Source organism: Vitis vinifera, chromosome 14 (genome assembly GCF_030704535.1).
Source record: "Vitis vinifera cultivar Pinot Noir 40024 chromosome 14, ASM3070453v1".
Taxonomy (NCBI): domain Eukaryota; kingdom Viridiplantae; phylum Streptophyta; class Magnoliopsida; order Vitales; family Vitaceae; genus Vitis; species Vitis vinifera.
Window position 1 is genome coordinate 15,942,871 of NC_081818.1, and position 23,267 is coordinate 15,966,137.

At 38.4% G+C, this 23,267-nt stretch overlaps 1 protein-coding gene across 1 annotated transcript in view; it reads right to left on the reverse strand.

Annotated features, from left to right (window-relative positions):
* LOC100265647 (DNA repair protein RAD4) overlaps nucleotides 1–23,267 on the reverse strand; it is a 75,438-nt gene that overhangs the window by 21,906 nt on the left and 30,265 nt on the right. Inside the window, exons 8-9 of the mRNA XM_019225141.2 lie at nucleotides 22,796–22,845; nucleotides 18,426–19,199 (exon numbers count right to left, since the gene is read on the reverse strand). Coding sequence (XP_019080686.1) covers nucleotides 18,426–19,199; nucleotides 22,796–22,845 — 824 coding nt within the window. The remainder of the gene's footprint in view (nucleotides 1–18,425; nucleotides 19,200–22,795; nucleotides 22,846–23,267) is intronic.

Sequence of the window (23,267 nt, forward strand, 5' to 3'; positions counted from 1 at the left end):
ATCATGATAATTTTCTTCATAGTGTTTTTAATATTATTAATATATTAATTAAATATTAAAAAATCATAAATATATCATCATTTATTTTATATCATTTAATACAATTGAATTAAATATATAATAATTTTAATATTAAATATATTTTAAAATTAGACATGTTATAATCAAATATCATAATATTATTATCGGATAATATTTGATGTAATTTAATAATGAATATGCACTTACAAAATTTATATTTTTTATCGGCGTATACAATATTATTATCAAATATGATAAATTATATCATACATATATCAAATTTGTGAAGAGAGAGAGAGAAAAGGAAGAATCCCTAATTATTGTTATTGATGTAAAGAATACACATTGGACTTAGGTATATATATACATGTTAGTGGGACCCACAATACAATAAGGAAAGAAAAGGAAAAGTAAATAACCTAAATAACTATACACTATCTAACACTTCCCCTCAAGCTGGAGCATATATGTTATATGCACCAAGCTTGTTACAAATGTATTTAATTCTAGGGCCTCTGAGAGATTTAGTAAAAATATCTGCCAGTTGATCATTTGAATTGACAAAACTAGTCGTCACACATCCTGATGCGATCTTCTCTCTAATGAAGTGACAGTCAACTTCAATGTGTTTGGTCCTTTCATAGAAGACTAGATTGGATGCAATATGTAAAGCGGTTTGGTTGTCACAGATGAGCTTCATCTGTTCATCCTTTCCAAATCTCAACTCCTGAAGAAGATGTTTCAGCCATATGAGTTCACATGTTGCTAGAGTCATAACTCGATACTCGGCTTCAGCACTAGATCTGGTCACTACATCTTGTTTATTACTCTTCCAAGATATTAGGTTACCTCCAATAAAAACACAATACCCGGAAGTGGAACGTCTATCTGTGGGTGAGCCAGCCCAATCTGCATCTGTGTAACCAACAACTTGGGTATGACCTCTGTTCTCGTACAACACACTTTGGCCTGATGTGCTTTTGACATATCGGAGAATACGGATTACAGCATCCCAATGGCTATCACATGGTGACTGTAGGAATTGACTAACCACACTTACAGGAAAAGAAATGTCTGGACGAGTAATGGTAAGATAGTTCAGTTTACCTACAAGTCGCCGATATCTCCCAGGATCTCCTAAAGGCTCCCCCTGTCCTAGTATAAGTTTGACATTTGGATCCATAGGAGTGTCTACCGATTTACAGTCTAACATACCGGTTTCTTCCAAGATGTCTAAAGCATACTTCCTTTGGGAAAGAACCACACCGGAACTGGATTGAGCTATCTCAATCCCTAAGAAATACTTGAGTTTCCCCAAGTCTTTAGTCTGAAAGTGGGTGAAAAGGTGTTGCTTTAGTTTATGAATACCATTATGATCACTGCCTGTAATGACGATGTCGTCCACATAAACTATCAGATAAATACACTGCCCCGAAGAGTTATGATAATAGAAAACGGAATGGTCTGTTGTACTACGGAACATGCCAAACTCTTGAACAAAAAAACTAAAACGGCTAAACCATACTCGAGGAGATTGTTTCAAGCCATATAGAGAACGTTGTAACCTGCACACTAAACCAAACTCCCCCTAAGCAACAAAACCAGGTGGTTGCTCCATATAAACTTCCTCAGCAAGATCCCCATGAAAGAAAGCATTTTTAATATCTAACTGATAAAGAGGCTAAGAACGCATAGCAGCCATGGAGAGCAATAGACGAACAGAAGCTATCTTGGCAACAGGAGAGAAAGTGTCACCATAATCAGAACCATAAACCTGAGTATAGCCTTTAGCAACCAAGCGGGCCTTAAGGCGATCAACTTGACCATCAAGGCCAACCTTAATTGTGTAGACCCAACGACAACCAACTGTAGATTTACCAGAGGGTAAAACAACAAGATCCCAAGTGTCATTGGAGTGTAAAGCAGCCATTTCATCTACCATTGCCTGTCGCCAGCCTGGATGGGAAAGAGCCTCAAGGGTGCTCTTGGGAAGAGAAACAGAAAATATAGCAAAAACAAATGCAAAATAAGGTGAAGATAATCAATGGTAACTCAAAAAATTGTAAATGGGATGAGGATTACGAGTAGATCGATTACCTTTCCGAAGAGCAATGAGTAAGTCAACAGAAGGAGGCAGAGCCAAGTGTCACAAGATGCTTCAAATGACCCTCCCCATGGGCTTATATAGGAGGTGAGAAGCTTCTAGAGACCCTTGGAGACATCCACACTTAGCCACTAGAGGGAAGAGTGTGGAAGGTTCTAGAAATGCCTAGAGAAGTCCACACAACTCTACACTATGGTAGAAGGCATGAGAAGGGTCCAAAGCTTTCTAGAGAAATCTAGAAGTCTCTTGTATATAGGCTTGTACATAGAATAGTGTAGGACATTCTAAAATATTCATGATTTGTAAGGAACCCTCCAAGGTTCTAGAGAGTTCCCTTGGTGCCTATAAATAGGTGAGGGCCTCATTTGGCCAAGGCACCACCCAAATCACTTCCTAACCAAGCAAGTGAGCATCCAAGCACTTGTAAAGGCTTCTTTGAGTAATAAAGAGCTTCCATTCTTTAAGGAGTTGCCTACCAAGCTTCTTAAGCTTTCGAGTCGCGAGTGTCTTAGCCAAGCAAGCTAAGCATTGGGGAGCAAGGCTGACTTAGCAAGATCAAGCGTCTTGGCTTGTCTAAGTGCCGCACGAGCTTAGTGAACCACTAAGTCCGTGACAAGTGGTATCAGAGCGTGGCTACGAAGCGGGCATAAGGGAAGCATGTCGGGCTCTAACGTGGAGGAGACTAGCGAACAAACCCGTGGGAGGGAGGCCGAGCCTACTGCACGGGGCAGGGGCAGAGGTAAGAAGGATACATCTCGTGATGTTGTTGCCAACATGGAGGCAAGGTTAGCCAAGGTGGAGCTAGCCATGGCAGACACCCGGGAAGGGGTGGACTTGATCGAGCAAGGCATGGAGAAGGGCTTAGAGGATCTAAGAGAGCAGATCCAAGACCTTCGCGAGGGGGTGCTAGTCTCACAAGTTCAGCCAGTGTCGCACGAGGAGTTTGTGTCCTTCCAAGGAAAGGTCTTGAGCATGCTTGCTAGCATGGAGTCAAGGATAGAGGCCTTGGCCACTCGAATGGAGTCCCGAGACCAGGAAGTTAGGGAGGAGTTGGCCATCTACAAGGCTGCTGTGTTGGCACGGGTCATGGCCACACAAGAGGCATCTAGGGTGGAGGTGCCGAAGCCACATGGGTTTAGTGGCAAGAGGGATGCCAAGGAGTTAGATAACTTCTTATGGCATATGGAGCGATACTTCGAGGCTATCGCATTGACTGATGAGGCGGCTAAGGTAAGAACTGCAACCCTCTACCTTACTGACACAGCTACTCTATGGTGGCGTCGGAGGTTTGCCGATATGGAGAAAGGCATTTGCACCATAGAGACGTGGGAAGACTTTAAGAGGGAGATTAAGAGGCAGTTCTACCCCGAGGACGTGGCTTACCTGGCTAGGAAAAACATGAGGCGTCTTAAGCACACAGGCTCAATACGCGACTATGTCAAGGAATTCTCTTCACTCATGCTTGAGATTCCTAACATGATTGAGGAGGAGTTGCTATTCAACTTCATGGATAACCTACAAGGGTGGGCCGAGCAGGAATTAAAGCGCCGAGGCGTTCAAGACTTAGCCACCACTATGGCAGTAGCAGAGTCTTTAACGGATTATAGGAGGGGAGACTCCTCCAAGATTGAGTCTTTGGAGGATAGCCATGCCATGGGTGGGGGAGACGAGGTTCCAAGGGACCACAATGCTCCTAAAAAGGGATCAGGCAAGACGCCTAACGTCCAAGAAGGAAGGGGTAAGGCGGAAAGGAAGGAGTTCACGCCTAAAATCAAATGCTTCCTATGTGACGGACCACATTGGGCACGGGATTGTCCAAAGAGGAAGGCGCTTAGTGCCATGATTGAGGAGAGGGAGCAGGAGGACGAAGCACATATGGGCTCAATGCAGCTACTAGGTGCCCTCCAATTCAACCCGAAGCCTAGTACGCCTAAGACCTCCTTACTAGCAGGGGTGCAAGTAAAGGAGGAAAAAGGGGAGCGAGCTGAGGTAGCCCGCACACACATGGAAGAGGTCACCAAGGGAAAGGTGAACTCAATGGGTAAGAGGAAGCAGCACTCTAAGCATCGAAAGCGCACGGGTCTGCATCCATTTGAAGCCTCACGGGAGAAGGAGGTGAAGAATATCCTGGCTGAACGGGTCACCAAGAGACAAGGGATCCCTCCTGTGATAGAGTATCTAGTCCGATGGAAAGGACTACCTAAGAGGCAGGTAAGCTGGGAACATGCGGATGCCTTGAGAAAATTCTGGAAACACATCGAGAGGTTTCAGAATGAGGCAACGACGAGGACGTTGACGGCATCGGTGGGGGAGAGTGTCACAAGATGCTTCAAATGACCCTCCCCATGGGCTTATATAGGAGGTGAGAAGCTTCTAGAGACCCTTGGAGACATCCACACTTAGCTACTAGTGGGAAGAGTGTGGAAGGTTCTAGAAATGCCTAGAGAAGTCCACACAACTCTACACTATGGTAGAAGGCATGAGAAGGGTCCAAAGCTTTCTAGAGAAATCTAGAAGTCTCTTGTATATAGGCTTGTACATAGAATAGTGTAGGACATTCTAGAATATTCATGATTTGTAAGGAACCCTCCAAGGTTCTAGAGAGTTCCCTTGGTGCCTATAAATAGGTGAGGGCCTCATTTGGCCAAGGCACCACCCAAATCACTTCCTAACCAAGCAAGTGAGCATCCAAGCACTTGTAAAGGCTTCTTTGAGTAATAAAGAGCTTCCATTCTTTAAGGAGTTGCCTACCAAGCTTCTTAAGCTTTCGAGTCGCGAGTATCTTAGCCAAGCAAGCTAAGCATTGGGGAGCAAGGCTGACTTAGCAAGATCAAGCGTCTTGGCTTGTCTAAGTGCCGCACGAGCTTAGTGAACGACTAAGTCCGTGACACAAGGCAGGAGAAGCCGAAGGGATAGGAAGTGAGTCAACAAGTACCTCGGCCAAAGAAGGAGGAACAGCGACACGATGACGGCGATGATAAACCTGAAGTGGGCGAAAAGGCACTGCATCAGGTGGGGAGATGATGGGAAGGGGTAAGACTTCAGAAACAGGAAAAGACTCAGAAGTGGAGAAGAATGATGAGTCCTCAAAGAAAGTGACATCAATGGAGAGAAAATAGCGATGAGTCTCAGAGGAATAACAACGATAACCCTTTTGAAGTTTGGAATATCCCAAGAAGATGCATTTTGTGGCTCTGGCAGAAAGTTTGTCCTGTCCAGGAGTGAGAATATGAACAAAGCAAGTACAACCAAAAACACGAGGAAGAAGGAAATAAAGTAGTTGGTCAGGGAAAATAAGGGAATGAGGAATCTGATCGTGTAATACAAATGATAGCATACGATTAATCAAATAACATGTTGTAAGAACAGCGTCCCCCCAAAAACGAAAAGGAACATGACTATGGAGAAGGAGAGTACGAGCTGTCTCAACAAGATGTCGATTCTTACGTTCAGCTACCCCATTTTGTTGAGGAGTATGAGCATAAGAAGACTGATGAATGATCCCATGTTGGGACATAAATGAAGTAAATGGTGTAGAAAAAGATTCCCTGGCATTGTCACTGCGCAACACACGAATAGAAATATTGAACTGGGTTTAGATTTTAGCATAAAATTTCTGAAAAATAGAAAATAACTCAGCTCGATTTTTCATTAAAAATAACCAAGTACATCGAGAATAGTCATCAATGAAAGTGACAAAATATTGAAATCCTAAAGTAGACGCGGTCCGACAAGGACCCCAAACATCAGTGTGGACAAGTTCAAAAGGAGACTTTGCCCGATTATTCAAACGCTTTAGGAACAAGACACGAGTATGTTTCCCAAGCTAACAGGGACTCACACGCAAGCGACGACAAAGATGAAAAACTAGGGACCATTTTCTGGAACTTGGATAGACTAGGGTGGCCCAGGCGACTATGGATGAGAAGGGAAGCATCAGTGGAAATGCAAACTGTAGGAGTTGAAGGCGCGATGAGGTGATAGAAGCCTTGAGACTCATATCCTATGCCAATCGTCTTCCCCGTACTTCGGTCCTACAAGGTCACAAATTTATCAGAGAAAGTGATAGAACAGTTAAGAGTGCAAGTTATTTTGCTGATGGAAATAAGATTAAAAGGACACTCAGGGGCATAAAGGACCATATGGAGAGGAAAGGAAGGGAGAGGATGAGCAAAACAAAAACCTTTAGCCATAGTTTGGGAACCATTAGCTAAAGTAACAGTAGGTAAGGTAGAGGTAGTAGTAATAGAAGAGAAAAGATCCTTATTACCAGATATGTGATCAGAAGCGCCAGAATCTAGAATCCAAGGTCCAAGAGAAGATGTGTGGGTAAGACAAGCAGAAGCATTACCAGTCTGGGCAACAGAAGCTGACTTGGTGGCCTGATAGCGGAGATAGTCATCATACTCACTGTTAGTGAGGGAAATACCCTAAGATGTGGAGGAACTAGGAGGCTGAGGCGACTGAGGATCAGATGATTGGGCCACGTGGGCAGTGCGGGGAGGCCGCCCATGTAACTGATAACACCAATCACGAGTGTGGCCAAGCTTATTGCAATAGGTGCAATGAGGACGTTAGCCTCTACCTCGGTTACCACTACGTCCTCCTCGAGAGCTAGTTTGAGAAACTAACACAGAAGAATCTAAAGTGTTATCAGATGGCAAAGTCTGAGTGGAGGAGATACGGAGAAGGCGAGCAAACACATCATCCAAGGATGCAACGGAGGAACTGCCAAGAATTTGATCGCAGACGGTCTCGAGATCTGGACGGAGGCCAATAAGCGTAAGAACCATGAAGAACTTGTCAATCTGTGTTCGTTGATCCCCAACATCAGTAGTAAGAGGCATCACGGTCAAGAATTCCTCCTTAAGAGAGGCAATCTGGCCAATATAAGTAGATAAATCCATGTCTTGTTGTCTGACATTGACAATAGAAGAAGCCACCTTATAAAGACGTTGGATATCATTCGTGTATAGCCCTTTCGCCTGATTCCAAAATTTAAAGCATGTTTTGTAGGCCTGAAGATGAAGCAAAATCTTAGGATTAACTGATTGCCATAACACACTACATAACTGTGCATCTATCTTCCTCCATTGTACTCTATCAACCTCAAGGATATCCGTCTCCTGCGTAACAAGGTGATCCTCATAACCTTGACCCATAAACCAAAGCTCCATAGAGGCAGACCAGGACAAATAATTTTCACTCCCAATCAATTTCTCCGAAGTAATCATAGGAGATCCAGATATGACAGAGGAAAAAGTAAAACTTTTAGTAGTCATATCTACTTATCTGGAGAACGAAATACGTTTGGATCGAAGAAAGCCCTAATATGGCTTATCGCGGACTTCCTAAGACACGTGCAGGGCTCGAGGTGGAGAGGAAGTCACCGGAGGTCGCCAGAAAGGTGGTTTAGAGGGCTGGCGGAGACAAAAAAACCCCCAAAAAATGCACTTTTAGGGCTCAGATGACACAAGCACAGATGGAAGTGGCTAGACGGCGTCAGGCGAGGTTGGAGGTGGAAGCGCGTGGCTAGGATTCTTCCTCCGGTGCTTTGAGAAAAGTTGAAGATCTCCTCCTTGCGCACCTGATGGTATGGTCGGTGTCGAAAAAGGACTTCGGCGGAAAGTTCGCCGGAAAAGTCGCCGGCGGTGAGGGTTTTCTGACGGCGATACGGTTGATCGGAAGCTTTAGGAGATGGGAAAGGTGACCGGAATGAAACACAATCACTGAAAGATTTCCTAGAATGGATTCACGCATAAACCGGAAATAATTAGGGTTTTTTTTCTCCCTAGGCTCTGATACCATGTGAAGAGAGAGAGAGAGAAAAAGGAGAATCTCCAATTATTGTTATTGAAAAACTGTAAAGAATACACATTGGACTTGGGTATATATATACATGTTAGTGGGACCCACAATACAATAAGGAAAGAAAAGGAAAAGGAAAAGTAAATAACCTAAATAACTATACACTATCTAATAAAATTATTCAACAAAACAATTTTAAAATATCTATCATACTTCTAATTACATTTTTATGAGGTTTTTCTTACATTTCCATGAGTTTTGATGAATTTTAAGCTTATCAAAAAAATTTCCAAAATATCTGTCGATATATTTCTAATATATCCGATATATCCGCAAAATCAAAGTACTAATATATCTGTGATTACCGATATTTTCATCATTGGAAATAAGGGCTTTCAAAAATTACTTTTATTATGTCACATTATGATCATATTCAGTATAACCATATTCACTCTTGTCATGTCAAAAAAATTAATGCATATCAATACACTATGTTTGATGTGTGTATTCATGCCTATATAAGCTTATTAAGTGGATTTAACAGCTTTTGGATATGATATCCTTCACCAAAGAAGAAAACCATCCACACACACCTCAAAAAGAGAAAGCCAAAATATAAAACTAGCTTTTAAAAAAGTTAAGGACTATGGGCGACTATAACAAAAATCTCTATAGATCTAATGTCCCTCTGTGCCATATAGTAATCCGCTTTGTTAGATTTTCTAGGCCACCAAATAAAATAAGAGACAATGTCATTAGCTATCGTGAAGAAATCAGAATACTTGTATTCATTATAAGTGTTACAACCCTAGGTGATATATAGCATATTTAGTAGTTTACAACCCCTAGGCTAGAAAATAGGAGTAGATTTGTAAACCCTCCATTTTGTTCTTCTAGCACATGTCCTATTATGTGTTCATTTGGTACTTTACAACAATTCCTTGGTAACCTATTATTACTCATGTAGCTTATCTCTTATGAGCCACCTTGGAGACTCTAATTGAGAGATTTATCTAACCCCATTGCAACCCTTGGCAGCCCTAATTTAGACTTAGGCACTGTCCTAAACATCCTAGACACCTTCCAACTTGCACACATTCACCCTAGGTCACTTAGGCACGCTTTTAGACTCACTTATTTTTGCATGACTTGCATGATTGCATGAATTGCATGACTTTTGTGGCCTATGTGACTTTCTTTTTTTATTATTTATTTATTTATTTATTTATTTATTTTATTATTTTTGTTTTATTTTATTTTATATTAGTATATTATAAGTTTTCTAACTCATATTTCCTAGATTTTTTGCATGAGGAAATGGGTTGTCATCTATTTGGAAGGAGGATCACCAGAATTTTAGAGAGGAAAGTGACAACTGCATTTCTTTTTTTTTTTTATAAAGTTACCTCCACCATTTATATAAGGAAGACACGGCTACAAGGAAGAGGAAGAAGTTGCTGGCCATAGAAGAATATATGGAAACTTCCATACAAAAAGGAATTTTTGGAGAGACGCAATCTCCATGGACGGAGAGATGCATGGGAAGATTGGAGTAAAAAAAGGAAAAATGGGAGGTCCCCAAATTTCATTAGGGTTCTCATTATTCTAGTGCGGGAATGGTCCTATTGGATCTACGACGCCTGCCACCATTCAGTGCAGAGAATCAAAAAGTTACAAGGTGGTCAATTTGACCATGCTGATCGTCTCTTCAATAGTATAAGAGATACATGGTTAAATGCGGCTGGAAAGGGCAACACATCAGATGTGAAGGAACCAAGTCCAGAATTCTTCTACATGCCAGAGTTCTTGGAAAATCGTTTCAATCTTGACCTGGGAGAAAAACGATCAGGAGAAAAGGTCGGTGATGTTGCATTACCTCCTTGGGCCAAAGGCAGTGCCAGAGAGTTTATCAGGAAGCTTACAGAAGCACTAGAATCCGATTTTGTTTCAGAAAATCTGCATCATTGGATAGATCTCGTCTTTGGATACAAACAGAATGGCAAGGTTGTATGTTGAATGAAGAATGGTGGACAGTTCTGTTTGGGGCAAGAAGGGTGGAGAACCAAGGAGAGATCCACGCTGCTGGTCTACAGGGGAAGAAACCAGCTGCCATGTTCACAAAGATCCACGCACGCACATGGAGGCGATGAGAGTGACGGTGATGGAATGTGGACTGTTTGGATGCTGAGGAAACCCTTCCAATTCGATCATTCTCGTCTCCAAATCTGGTGATTCTGATATTTTTTATCGCTCTCTTTTGAACAATTCATCAACTTTATTGCAATCATTGTGTGATTGAGTTTTTCACTGATTGCTGAATTTCACTTCGGGTTCTGGGTGCTGGCTGTTAAGTGCTACCTGCTGTTCATCAAAGCTGTTTTGGTGGTTCAATGGAGTCTACAAAAGTCATCAAGGTTAAATATGGGAACACACTAAGGCGTTTTAATGCATGCGTTGACGAAAATGGACAACTGGATCTTGATATCAATGGATTAAGAGCAAAAGTCATTACTCTCTTTAATCTTGTGCCTGATGCTGATCTTACACTGACACATATTGATGAAGATGGTGATGTGGTAACACTTGTTGATGATGAAGATCTGCATGATGTGATGAAGAGCCTTGTGAGGAGCCTCCTCCAACAATGATGGAAGAGGAAGAAGCAAAAGCCATTTGGCCACCGTCTAGACCAGTCGGTCGTCAACTGCATCGCCGCCGGAGAGGTCATCCAGCGGCCAGTCTCCGCCGTGAAGGAGCTCGTCGAGAACAGCCTCAACACCTACTCCACATCCATAAATGTCATCGTAAAAGACGGCGGCCTCAAGCTCATCCAAGTCTCCGACGACGGCCACGGCATCAGATACGAGGACTTGCCCATACTCTGCAAGAGGCACACTACATCGAAGTTGTCAGAATTTGAAGATTTACAGTCGATAAAGTTGATGGGGTTCAGAGGAGAGGCGCTGGCGAGCATGACCTATGTGGGTCATGTTACAGTCACCATCATTACTGCAGGTCAGTTGCATGGTCACAGGGTATCTTATCGAGATGGTGTCATGGAGCATGAACCAAAGGCTTGTGCTGCTGTAAAGGGAACTCAGATAATGATTGAAAATCTATTTTATAACATTACTGCCAGGAGGAAAACGCTGCAAAATTCAGCTGATGATTATCCAAAGATTATTGACCTGCTAAGCCGATTTGCCATTCATCACATTAATGTCAACTTCTCTTGCAGAAAGCATGGAGCTGCCAGAGCGGATGTTCATACAGTTGCCACATCTTCGAGACTTGATGAAATTAAGATGTGTCTTTGGGGTCTCAGTTGCTCACAATCTTATGAAAATTGAAGCTGCAGATGATGATGTTTCTAGTTCAGTCTTTGAGATGAATGGTTTCATCTCTAATTCAAATTACATAGCAAAGAAGACAACAATGGTGCTTTTTATCAATGATAGATTAGTTAAGTGCACTGCACTAAAGAGGGCCATTGAAATTGTTTATGCTGCAACCTTGCCCAAAGCCATAGTTTTAAAAGGCTCAAGGCGCACCAAGGCGCAAAGTAGTCCTGGAGCTTGAGGCGCAAGACGCGCGGCTTTAGTGAAGTGAGGCGCACCCTAATTTACATATATATTTTTATATAATATAATCAAATTTAACAATCATTTATTTATCCAAAACACATAAATCATCAAATATCATCCAAAACTTCAATTTAATCACATCATTTCTTCACTTCTTCTATTTTTCTCCTATTTTTCCCTTATTTTTCTTCTTCTTCTTCTTCTTCTTCTTCTTCTTCTTCTTCTTCTTCTTCTTCTTCTTCTTCTTCTTCTTCTTCACTTCTCCAGCACGGCTGAGGGTAGGGCATGGGAGTGGTCTCAGGTTGAGAAAGACCAGAAAAGGGAGCTAGAAGGGAGGAACAGGTCAAAACGGCATCATTTTGGCCTTCTTTTTTTTTTAAAGGAACAGGCTCCAAAACGACGTCGTTTTGGCCCGTTCCTTTAAAATTAATAAGGGCCAAAATGACCCCGTTTTGGACCCACCAAATAAATAAAAAATTAGGGCTCAGTCCAGCCCTCTGCAACCCTACGAAAGAAGAAGAAGAAGGAGAAGGAGAAGGAGTGCGTATCTGGTTGGAGGCAAGTGAGGCGACCGCGTCGCGTCTTGCCAGAGGCGAGAGCCTTGCGCGCCTAAGCGGCACCTTTGTGAAGGGGTGTCGCCTGCCTTTAGGCGAGGCACCGGAGGGTGGCGTCGCGCCACCCCGAGCCTAGGCGCACCTTTCACAACTATGCCCAAAGCATCAAAACCATTCATATATATGTCAATTGTATTGCCATCTGAACATGTTGATGTAAATATACACCCCACCAAGCAAGAGGAGTAGGGAAGGTATGGAAGGCATGTGGGGTCACATTGAGATTGATATTTGGAAGATGGGATTTCCTTGGATGCATGGTCATGGGATGGATACCATATTGAGATTGAAAGGTAGGTGTGGACGTTTTGGGAAGAGTCCTCATTAAGGGAGGTAAGATCATGGTTTTAAGAAGGAATCCGGGCTGCATATAAAAAGTGGGCAGATCACGGCTGAAGGTAAGGAGGAATTGGGGAATTCTTTAAGGGACTTTTCTCCACGGATCAAAAGGAGGGGCAGCTTGCAAGGTGGAGAACCCATATGCAGCACGCATGGAGATGGAGGATGAAACAAGTGGAATTAAAGAAAAAAAAAAAACAAAACACCACATGCAGCAGCACTATCAAGAGATTCTCCATGTTATCACGCGTAGCCAGGGCACGCTGCCATAAGCAAAGTGGTTGCATCCTTGAAAGAGCTCATGCACAAACAAGGACTCACAACCCATTGGAAAGAATACCACATAAACAGGCTGCCACTTGGAAAGACTCTCCATGCACACACCAAGGGTGAGAGGATAGCTGCATAGCCCACAATTTTAGGATCTCCATGATGGCTGCATCGTTGAGAAACAACCTACCGCATCAAGAAAAAGATAGGAAGCACACACAGCCACCGATTCCAAGAAGGTTGCAACCCATTGCACTTTGCCAAAGATCATCACTCCATGCACTCTCATAAGGGATCCCACAAAGAGGCAGCATATAAGAAGAAACAGTACACCCAGTGTCCACATACAGCCAGTCCACATGTCGTTAGGAAAGGTAAGTTAAATCTTATATCTTTTAGTGTTGATTCATTACTTTGGATTAAAAAATTAGAATTTTGTTTAATGTTATTTTAGTTCATTATTTTGGGTTGAAAGTTGGAATTTTGTTTACCTTGGTTTCGATTCATTGTTTTAGATTAAAATTTTAGAATCTTGTTTAGTTTTGATTCTTTATTTTGGTTTAAAAAATTAAAGATTTGCTTAGATTGGCTTTGATAGTTTTGATTCTTTGTTTTAGTTTTAAAAGTCAGAATTTTGTTTAGTTTATATGTTTTCATAATTTTAGGTTTTTTTTTTTTTATAAATAAAGAGATTGTATTTAAAAGCCACCAAAGCAGTGGCTAGAATTACAAGAAAATAAAAAAATTAAAAAAAAACCCTCACACCCTAGATGAACGCCAAGGCCCTAGGAGCAACCCAAAAATCACCCTTAACGGGAGGCCACCCAATCAACAAAATCAACTAAGGTCGAGGGACCATCTTTTATAAACATCTTTGTCTCCGACCAAAGAAGATAAACAAAAGAAGACTTAAGCCTTTGAATTGACAGCTCTATTTCCTCAAAAGCCACTTTGTTCTTTGTCTTCCAAACCGTCCAAAATAGGCACAACAGACTTGCTTTCCAAACACCCTTCCTCTTCTTACCCACAAAGGTCTCATTCCACCCCAAAAGCATCTCCTTCACCGTGGCTGGCAGCACCCACTGCACCCCGAACAAAGAGAAAAGCAACACCCAAAGTTCATAATTTTAGTTTATTAATATAATGGATTCCATGTGATAAAGTTCATTATTTAATTTTTGTTTTGACTAAGTTTTGATCCATCTTATTTAGTCTATTTTAATTCATCCCTTTTAGTTCATGAGCTTTTAGAATTTAAGTTGATTAGTTTAATTGGTTTCATGTCTTTATTTTCATCTTTTAAGTATATCAATTTTCATTCTTGGTTGATCATTAGTTTAGACCATGTGTTTTTCTAAAATTTTGATTAATTAGCTTAATTGATCTTATGTTAGTTCTTGATTGCTCATCTCAGTATGTGCTTGATTGATCCTTGTTAATTCTTGATTAATATCTTGTTAGTTTTATCTTATCTAAAGTCATTTAGTTTATTCCTTTGTTGATTATTTGTTAAATTTGACTTTTAGAGGTCCTTAGAAAATAATGAAGATTGACCTCTATTCTCACCATATTAGTTTGGTTAGTTGTCAAACATTTTACTTTGTGATTTTGTTTTCCTTTGGTTTGCTTGTGTTTGATCCTTGTGTTCTGTTATTTGCAAATAATTTCTTTCTTTTTAAAAAGAAACATGTTCCTCAAAATATTCCATATAAAAGTTCATTTCAAAAATTCATCTTTGGGTCCTTAGGGTCAAAATCCATTTTTAAAAAAAATTATGCAACCATATTTCATTTGGTTTGCATCATTTTTTTTTAAAATAAAATTTTGGTTTTAAGTAGAACATGAATCCAAGCTTGTGGTCCCAAATAAATGAGATAATTATAAGCTAGATTTGTGTATATCAATTGGGGAATTGGTGAAACCCCTACATAAAATCATTTTTCAAAACTCTTCCTTGCTGCCAGTTTTCATTCAATCACCGACCCTTTTACCTTTAAAATTCATTTCAGTAACTTCAAAATATTTTTAAAAAATTTCCAAAACTTGTATGATTTTCCTCACTTCTTGAACTTGAACTTAAAATTTTGTTTGAGTTAGAAAGCAATCCTGGAATAAAAGATATGAATGAGTTTTTAGGAGGACTCTGTTTTCACCCAGTTCTGGACACCCAAAATCTTTTTATAAAAATAAAATAATAGATGACTCTTTGAATTTGAGTCGATATTTTTCCTTAATTTTAGACTTCTTGAAATTGATCTTAGACATATAAAATATTAAAAAAATATGCATTTTGAGGGAGATATGATTTTTCAAAGTCATACCTACTGTACATGATGGATTCTAGACATCTGATTAATTGGAGTGTTTTAAAAATATTTTTTAGTACTACCCGACCCTGAATTTATTTTTCCTGTGATATAGACACCTTGAACAATGTGTGTGATTTTTGGTATGATTTTATATGATCTCTTATTATTTAAAAAAAAAAAATTGTTTATGCATGTCACTATTTTTTTACCTAATCTGGACCTTCTATAACTTTTGGGTGTCTTTGCTATAATTTGTCATTCGAATGAGTGTTTGGCTTTTGGTATCTTCTTCTAGATGTGTAGGTGTTGTTTCCTGAAATTTTTGTAATTAAATTCAACTCCAAGATATTTTTTTAGAAATTGTTTTGTGATGCTCCTTTCACTAATTGCATGTTGGTGGTCTTGTACTTTACTTAAATTTGTTAATTATTTTTGGAGTCGTTTGACTTATCTTGGCTCAATTTTGGCTTTGGTATTGTATATTAGACATAATGAATATGTTATATAATTTATACTTATCCTAACCACTCTAGCATTTTTGGAGGAGTTTTATAAATTATGCATGCTATCTAGGTACGCTCTCTATCACTTACTTTTCGGAATTTTATGAACATGCATGTTGTTGTGAGCTTCATTTATGTTTGATTCCATCCTTGGGTGCCTAGATGTTTGTTCGATTTGCTTTGATTAAATATATGTCATGTGTTATATTTCTGTGCTAACTTTAATGTTTTATGATAGCGCTTAAGAGGCGGTCCAGGTACACATCCAAACCTTCCTTTGCGATTATGATTTGATTTCTGTTTTGGCATGCTAATTTTGAAATCACCCTTGCCTACCTAAGTACCTTCAATCAATTGATTAATTGTCACTCTTCCCTCAACTTAATCATTAGAGACCTCTTTAGGGCTTAAAGGAGTGTTACCTCTTAGAAGTACCTTCCCAATAGGTAACCTGATCCCCAGACCAAGACTCGGGTTTTTCAAGACTTGCTTTTCCAAAACTATGAAGTCACTTCTTTAGGGTTTTCTTTCTTGTTTTATTTTCCCTTTAATAAGTGGCGACGCCAACTTTTCCAAAACTAATTTTTCACCAATAAAAATCAGTCTTGCTATGGAGTCCACGCACGTGAAAAATGTGGATCCACAAGATTCTACCCCATCTAGAATATTAAATCCCTATAATTAAGGAATTGATTCTATCCTAATTTGAATTCATAAAAATTAGGGATTACTTCACCAATGAAATAGTCTATTCTAGGTTAACAATATTTACAATTACAGGCAATCTCCTATATGTGAAATCAAGTTTTCTCACAGCCACAAAAAAACTAATAAAGGAATCTCTTTTCACAGCAAGGTTTGCCACATGCAAAGACTAGAATCCACGTTTAAACCTTCCTAGAGAAACATCAATCATCCCAATATGTGGTAGATTTTGAAGCTACTGATAACTTTGTTTCTTGTAATGCCTAAAAGCCACCCAACCCCTAGCTAAGTTAGCCTAGTACAAGCATAACAATCTAATTTGAAGAAATCATGAGAAAGGACCAAGAGAAAAGAATACTCATTTTCCTCAAGTTAGCTAAACAAGTATTTTTTAATCCAAATATATGAGACCAATAGAATGTCAAGAAATCATTTGCTTACTAGCACCTAAAGGGATATGAGGAAAAAACATTTTCTAACACAGCTTATCTAGGAGTCCAATACCTTCGTACAAAATTTTGCAATTTGCTCTAAACATCGAAATAAAAACAGGATTCCCATAGTGCCATAGAACTCTACTCCTTGTGCTCTCACCAAAATCCTCAAACAACAAATCAGCATGTTATAAAACTATACTTAGAACCCAAGGATTTTAGCCAAAACGAAAAGCCTTTGCTATAGCTCATAAACAAGGGGCAATGGAGAAAAGTTTCAATGTTTCCCCATAAGTCATACATAGAACATCCCTACCAAGATCAACAGCTCTCTAAACTCTGAAACTAAAGCAAGACATGGGTATTAACCTTCTTCTGTACCACTAGATATGTTGAGGCTTTGAGTTTTGGTACGGCCTTTTGTTTTTCAAGTAAAATTTTATTAGATGGGAAATGGTGATGTCATCAGTTGTGATGAGGTACTTGAAGATAGAGTTAGAAAATGAAACCCCGCTTCTATCCAGAAAACTCAACCAAAATAGAATTGGACAAATGGACCCTATCCGGTGAATGGAAGAGAAGCCACAGCACTCTGATTTTCTCCTTATTGAGTTTCTGCATTAGTTCCAACAAGAAGAAGCCGTTCAATTCAAGAGAGAAGTTTAAGTAAAGTGTTTCTCCATCATGAAATTTCTAACATGTGAGGAAATGTTAGAACTTGTGAAGAATCATGGAATTGTATTTGTTGCATTGATGGAGGAATTTACAATGAATATATATATATATATATATAGGGTTTACAAGGAAAACAATAAAGGAAAATAATCCTAGAATACATCAAAATGTAGACACCATTAATCAACTATAGAAACAAGGAATCCCTAATTTATAGCTCTAATTTATCATTAATTTACAGCCCTAATTTATAGCTTGTATAAGCTGTAAATTTCAATCACAATCAGCCAACAGAACCGTTCCCAGCAATGATTCTTAAAGGTGATAAAAATGATGGTAGCTTTCTTTTGGCAAGAACTTTTCTGATGACAACAATGAGAAAAACCAGTTGGAAAATTAGTATTGCAACTGTTATTTTGCAAACCATACCTGCTTTTGATAATCAGGTACCATCAAGAAGTTTGCTCCTAAGGAAATCCCCAAAACTATTGACCAATGAGAGCCTTAATTTGTAAAGAAAAAACCATGACAACTACCCCCAGGGTGTAGGATCTCAGACAATCTCCCAATTGATGAGAGATTCCTACTAGACCTGACCTCACAAGATGAGAATTGCAGTGTCTCCTAATTGATGAGATGCTCTCTTAGATAAGCCCCATATCTGTAGTGATGTTACTTAAGCTATTTATACATGAAAACTGTACCAGAAATCCAAAAAAGTTATCATAAATTAGAATTTAAATAAAGATAAACAATCAAGTTGCTGCTATGCACAAATCAGTTTATTTTCAATAAATTAACACAAAATTTTATTTAAGCTCAAAGAAAGTTTCATCAAATGTAAGTTGGCTTATATTCAAAAAGTAGTATTTCATTAGAGACTAATCAATTCATTATCTAGAAATCATTCAGAAGCTGATGCAGAAAAGAAACAAACTCACTCTCTTGTTTAGCAAATTGATAATATATATTTAAAACCATCAAACTCATGTCTCAATTAAAAGGTAAGAATGTTTGTAGACATTCAGAGCAGAAGTAAAAAATGCAGAGAATGCAAACCTGCGTGTCACGTCTTTAGCCCCATTCCCAGAAAAGGCAACTACATATCTCAAAGATGTTTTGCATGCAGCAGCTGCAGCTTCTACTTTCTCCTCTCCATCAATAATTGCATTAATAGCATCAATATGCACCCATTTTCCTGTCAAGTTCTCTCCAGTGCAGAAGACTTCTGCCCAATACAAAGGAGCTCCTATTTTTCTAGATCCAACTGCAGTAGAGATCCCCTGGGAGGGGGTTGGATATTCTTCAATTTTGATTCTTTTCACCCTTTTTAGAGGGGAAGAGAAACTTGATGATTCACTAAATAATTCTTTCACATTTGAACCTCCATTACTCTCATTGATCCCAACTGCTGTGGCAGAAAGAGCCATTTCCAACTGCATCTTGAACTCAAGATCTCCTTTCCTCTTTGACCCCTCAGGTTTATCAGTAATGCAGTCTTCAGAGATAGCAAATTGTTCCTTGCAAGCTAACGAATCCAACATTCTATCATTTAATTGATCAGAAATTGGAGAATCGGTGGACTGAGCAGTTTTTCTTGTTGATTTCAGATCCTTATTTGTGCATGCATTGTTTTGAGAAGGTTCACAGACGTTGCCCTTGACATGGCATGAGGATGATTTAACAGGAGAGGAGGAAACCTGATTTTTTCTTGCCACCATCAGTGTTGAATTATCAAATATCCCTCCACTTGCTCTGTTTGCATTTTGAATAGCTGATTCAGATTTGTCAGCACCTGGTTTCAAGGGAGCCACATCCAGAATGGATACAAACCTGAGAATAGATATAAAGCTTCAACACATGATATATGCCAAACCAAAAAATCCAGACCTAAGAGAAAAAATACCTAGTCTTTGTTGAACCTAAGTGCAATATGACCTTTTTCAATCACTAAATATCATTACACAGAAGAAAACAGAATAAAGAATAAAGAATAAAGAACATATGATCAGAGAGGACCTATGTATACACCTTAAGAAGAGCATGTGCTATAGAAGAAGTTCAAGAAATAAAGCATAAGAAATCAATATAGTGCACATTACAATATATCACTAGAGATGCTCCGCTGAGGCCTGTGAAACTTGCACCTTGAGAAACAGCTCAAGTACATGTCTGAGGCTCAATCACAATGCCTATACACCTTAAGGTATAAGGCCTGCATGACATGTTAATCATGTAGAAATCAAGAACTAAAATATCAAAAGGTCAAAATTCATCTTTTTCTTTCATCACTTATTTCACTATTTTACCAGACTCCTAATAGATTATATTTCAATGTATTTTAAGTTGTGGGACTTCACATGACTTGCAAACATGGAAGGGATTTGGAGCTATTGATTCATTGTAAGATTCATAACAAATTACCTTACAATTGTTTATTCAAATGAAAGTCCATAACATAAATTACATAATTTCCCAATAAAGATTACATTTTCCCATGCCTTCTTTCCAAATTAGAAGTTGAATTTCGAATACTATCATGCTGAAATGAAATCCTCAAAGGAAGGAGGAGATAATTTCAGAAACCAAAGGAAAGTTGATGAGAAGGAGTCTCCAAAGTCTTCTAAAGTTTCTATATGAATCCTTTTTAGAATCTAGAAAGTCTTTTTTCTTCAAAATTCTTTTTATTACAAGAAGTTTTTAATAAAGTTTGAAGTTGCTAACTTTAACAAGAAAGTTTCACTTTTCTTTCAATTCCATTATTTGGAAGTTGGGAAATTTAAGAGTTCAAAAGAGAAATAAGAATCCTATTGAGCTACTATATAGGCTAGGTTTGTTTTTTCATGGTTTTATTTAGTTTTACGGTTTTCTAAAGTTTATCCATAACACTAATTATTGTAAAATGAGATTAATAAAAAAATGATGAACGATTAATAACATAAATTTGCTACAAGCCTTTCAACGTTCGAATGGTGAGGCTCCATCTTTTCTTTTCTAGGTGAGACTCCAATAAGGCTTTAGCCAAACTCTAAGACTTCCTATCTTTCTTCTTTATTTATTTTTTCTTCTCTATATTTTATTTTTCTTTTCCCTACCATCATAATTTCACTACTTGTTCCTCTCCTTATATCCTAAAAGATTTAAGCCTTAGCCATTTTAGTTTATTGTACACCTATGGTTATCCTACACCAATATTGGTATTAGAAGCTTTTGGCTTGAAAATGCATTCCACTTGAGGAGTGGAACAATTTGTGCAACAATAATTGAAGGCTATAATTTTTTTAATGCAATTTTGGTGACTAAACCAAAGGCAAACAAAGAGGGGGATTGGAGGCATACTAGCATCTTCTAACTTGTGTTCCTTGCTAAGGGAGACTATTTGCTATGATTATTGATAGAGGCAGTAGTTCCAACGTAGCTTTAAAGACATTTTTTGAGAAGTTTAATCTAAAGATAGAGAATCATCCAAATCCCTATCAAATAGCATAGGTAGATGACCCCTCTATTTCAATGAGTTCTCTTCGTCTAGTAACTTTTAATTTTAATAATAATTTTGAGATATCTATATGGTGTGATGGTTTGCCAATAAAATTTGTCATATTATACTTGGAAGATTGTGGGTTTTTTTATGAAAGAGTCCAACATCATAAGAAGACTCTCCATCCAATGAAGGAAATTCCACCATAGAAGCAACCAGAGGAGAACAACACCCTTGAAAACAGAAGAACCATCAAATACTTTCACTAAGAGATAATTCAAAGCTGACAGCAAGGAGGAAGGAGTTGTCTATGATGCGCCGGTAATGCTAATCATATTGGTGTAATGGTGTTCTGAATTCAAAAAAGGCAAAGATCGTGGATGGGGTAGCAAGGCCTATTCAAGGTCAATTTTGGAGTTTCAATATGTGCAGGGGTTTGGTCCAAACTTGAACAACTACAATTGCACTCCAAGCATACTGGAGAGGCATCTTGCTCAAAAGATGCATGCAACAAAACAAGAGACTGCTGTTTCTATTTTAATACAAACTATTGTCAAAAATGGCTATTAAGAAAGAAGCAGACGGATGCCACTTGCCACCACAATTCTGATGAGATGGAGGATGTGCAAGGCTCACTCAAGTTCCTGTGACCAAGTTTCAGTTAGAGAACTACAATGTTGATGGAGGCAAAAGCTAGCAACAAGATAGCTCCAAAGGCCTAAACAAGAGAGTAAAGAAGCGGATTTCCTGTGTATGGCAAAGGATAAACTTGAGAAGCAGTTGGAAAATACTCTTTTGCCTCCCTCAAATGCGAACCTTGGTTAAAGGTTCAATCCTGCTCCTGAGGAAAATCAATGCTTCTTGAAATATCCAAAGTTTCTTTTTTAAAGTTTTTACTTGAGTTTAGAATCTAGAATCTCTTCTTTATTAGAAAATTTTATTATAATAAGTTTTTATAAAGCTTTAAATTTCTAATTCTAAAAAGAAGGTTTTTATTTCCTTTTCAATTCCATTATCAGGAAGAGAGTTTTAGGAAACAAATAAGAGTCCTAATAAGTTCCTATAGAGGTTAGGTTTATTTTTTCATAGTTTTATTAAGTTTTTTTTTTTTTTTTCCCTAAAACTTATAAATGGGATTAATAACCGAATGAATGATGAATAATATGAATTTTTCAGCAAACCTTGCAATTTCCAATGATAAGACTATTGTTTTTGTTGAACTACCAATTTGCCTAAAAGCTTAAACTTGTAGGATGTAGGCTCATAATGTATATCATACACACTAACACCCTTGTAGCCTCCCTTTTTGAGCTTACATATAGGCTTAATAAATTGGGTAAATAAACATGCAGTGGTGACGTTCAAACACTTAAACTTTTACTAAACAAGGCTCTACTACCATGTTGAACTACCAATTTTCCTAAAAGTTTAAGCTTGTAGGATTTGGGCTCATAATGTATATCATGCACTCTTAACAATTTTTCTTCTAGGTGCAACTCCTAGGAGGTCTTAATGAGATTCTAAGGTTTCTTATCTTTTCTTCTTTACTTATTTCATTTTTTATTTTTTATTTTCTTGTCCCTACTGAAATAACTTCATTCCTTGTTCTCTTCTTAAATACTAAAACATTGGATTCCTAGCCCACCTAATTTGATTGGGAGGTTTGTCCCACATCACAAGGTTGGTCATATTATTGAAAACTTGGGGGGAGACTTTTGACATTTAACCTAAATTTTTTGTTTGAGAAAAATAATGGACTTGGTGTGTCTAAAGGGTAGAAGTACTCATGCCTCCAAATAAGTTATAACTTGTAAGGAAAAAAAAAAAACCTAATATGCTCCACTTTCAATAAAAAAACAAGGAAAAGTATTTATCATAAAACTGAAAAATACTGCTCAAAAAATAATAATAATAATAAAATACTGCTCTTAGTTTCATCATAAGGCCATACCGAGTGGTAAGATTCAAAGCTCTGAACAGTGCAACAGACAATGCAGCAACCTGCAGGAAAAATGGTCTTGTAACTTTTACTCAGAACATTATCCAGAAATATGTATATCTACATAGTTATGTTCTCCCATCAACACAAACCACCCTAACTGCAACATTATTGTGTTCAAACAAAAATTGTATTATGGAAATCCAATCCAATATCCAAGGGAGTGAATGACAAAACATTGATCAAAGAAATGCCACAACCATTTTGTAAAGCCTCATGTTAAAATTTCATCCAACCATTAGCATGGGCAAACCTGGGCAAAAGAAATCAGAAAGTCATTTGAAGTGAAGCAGCTTAGATCTTTTACCACAGCCATTTTACAAATTTTTACTTTTTAGATGCACTTTCCACTTTAAATTAGTTATCACAATTTAAACTGCAATTTTTATACTCATCCACTTAAAATCGGATCGAACCGGCTAAT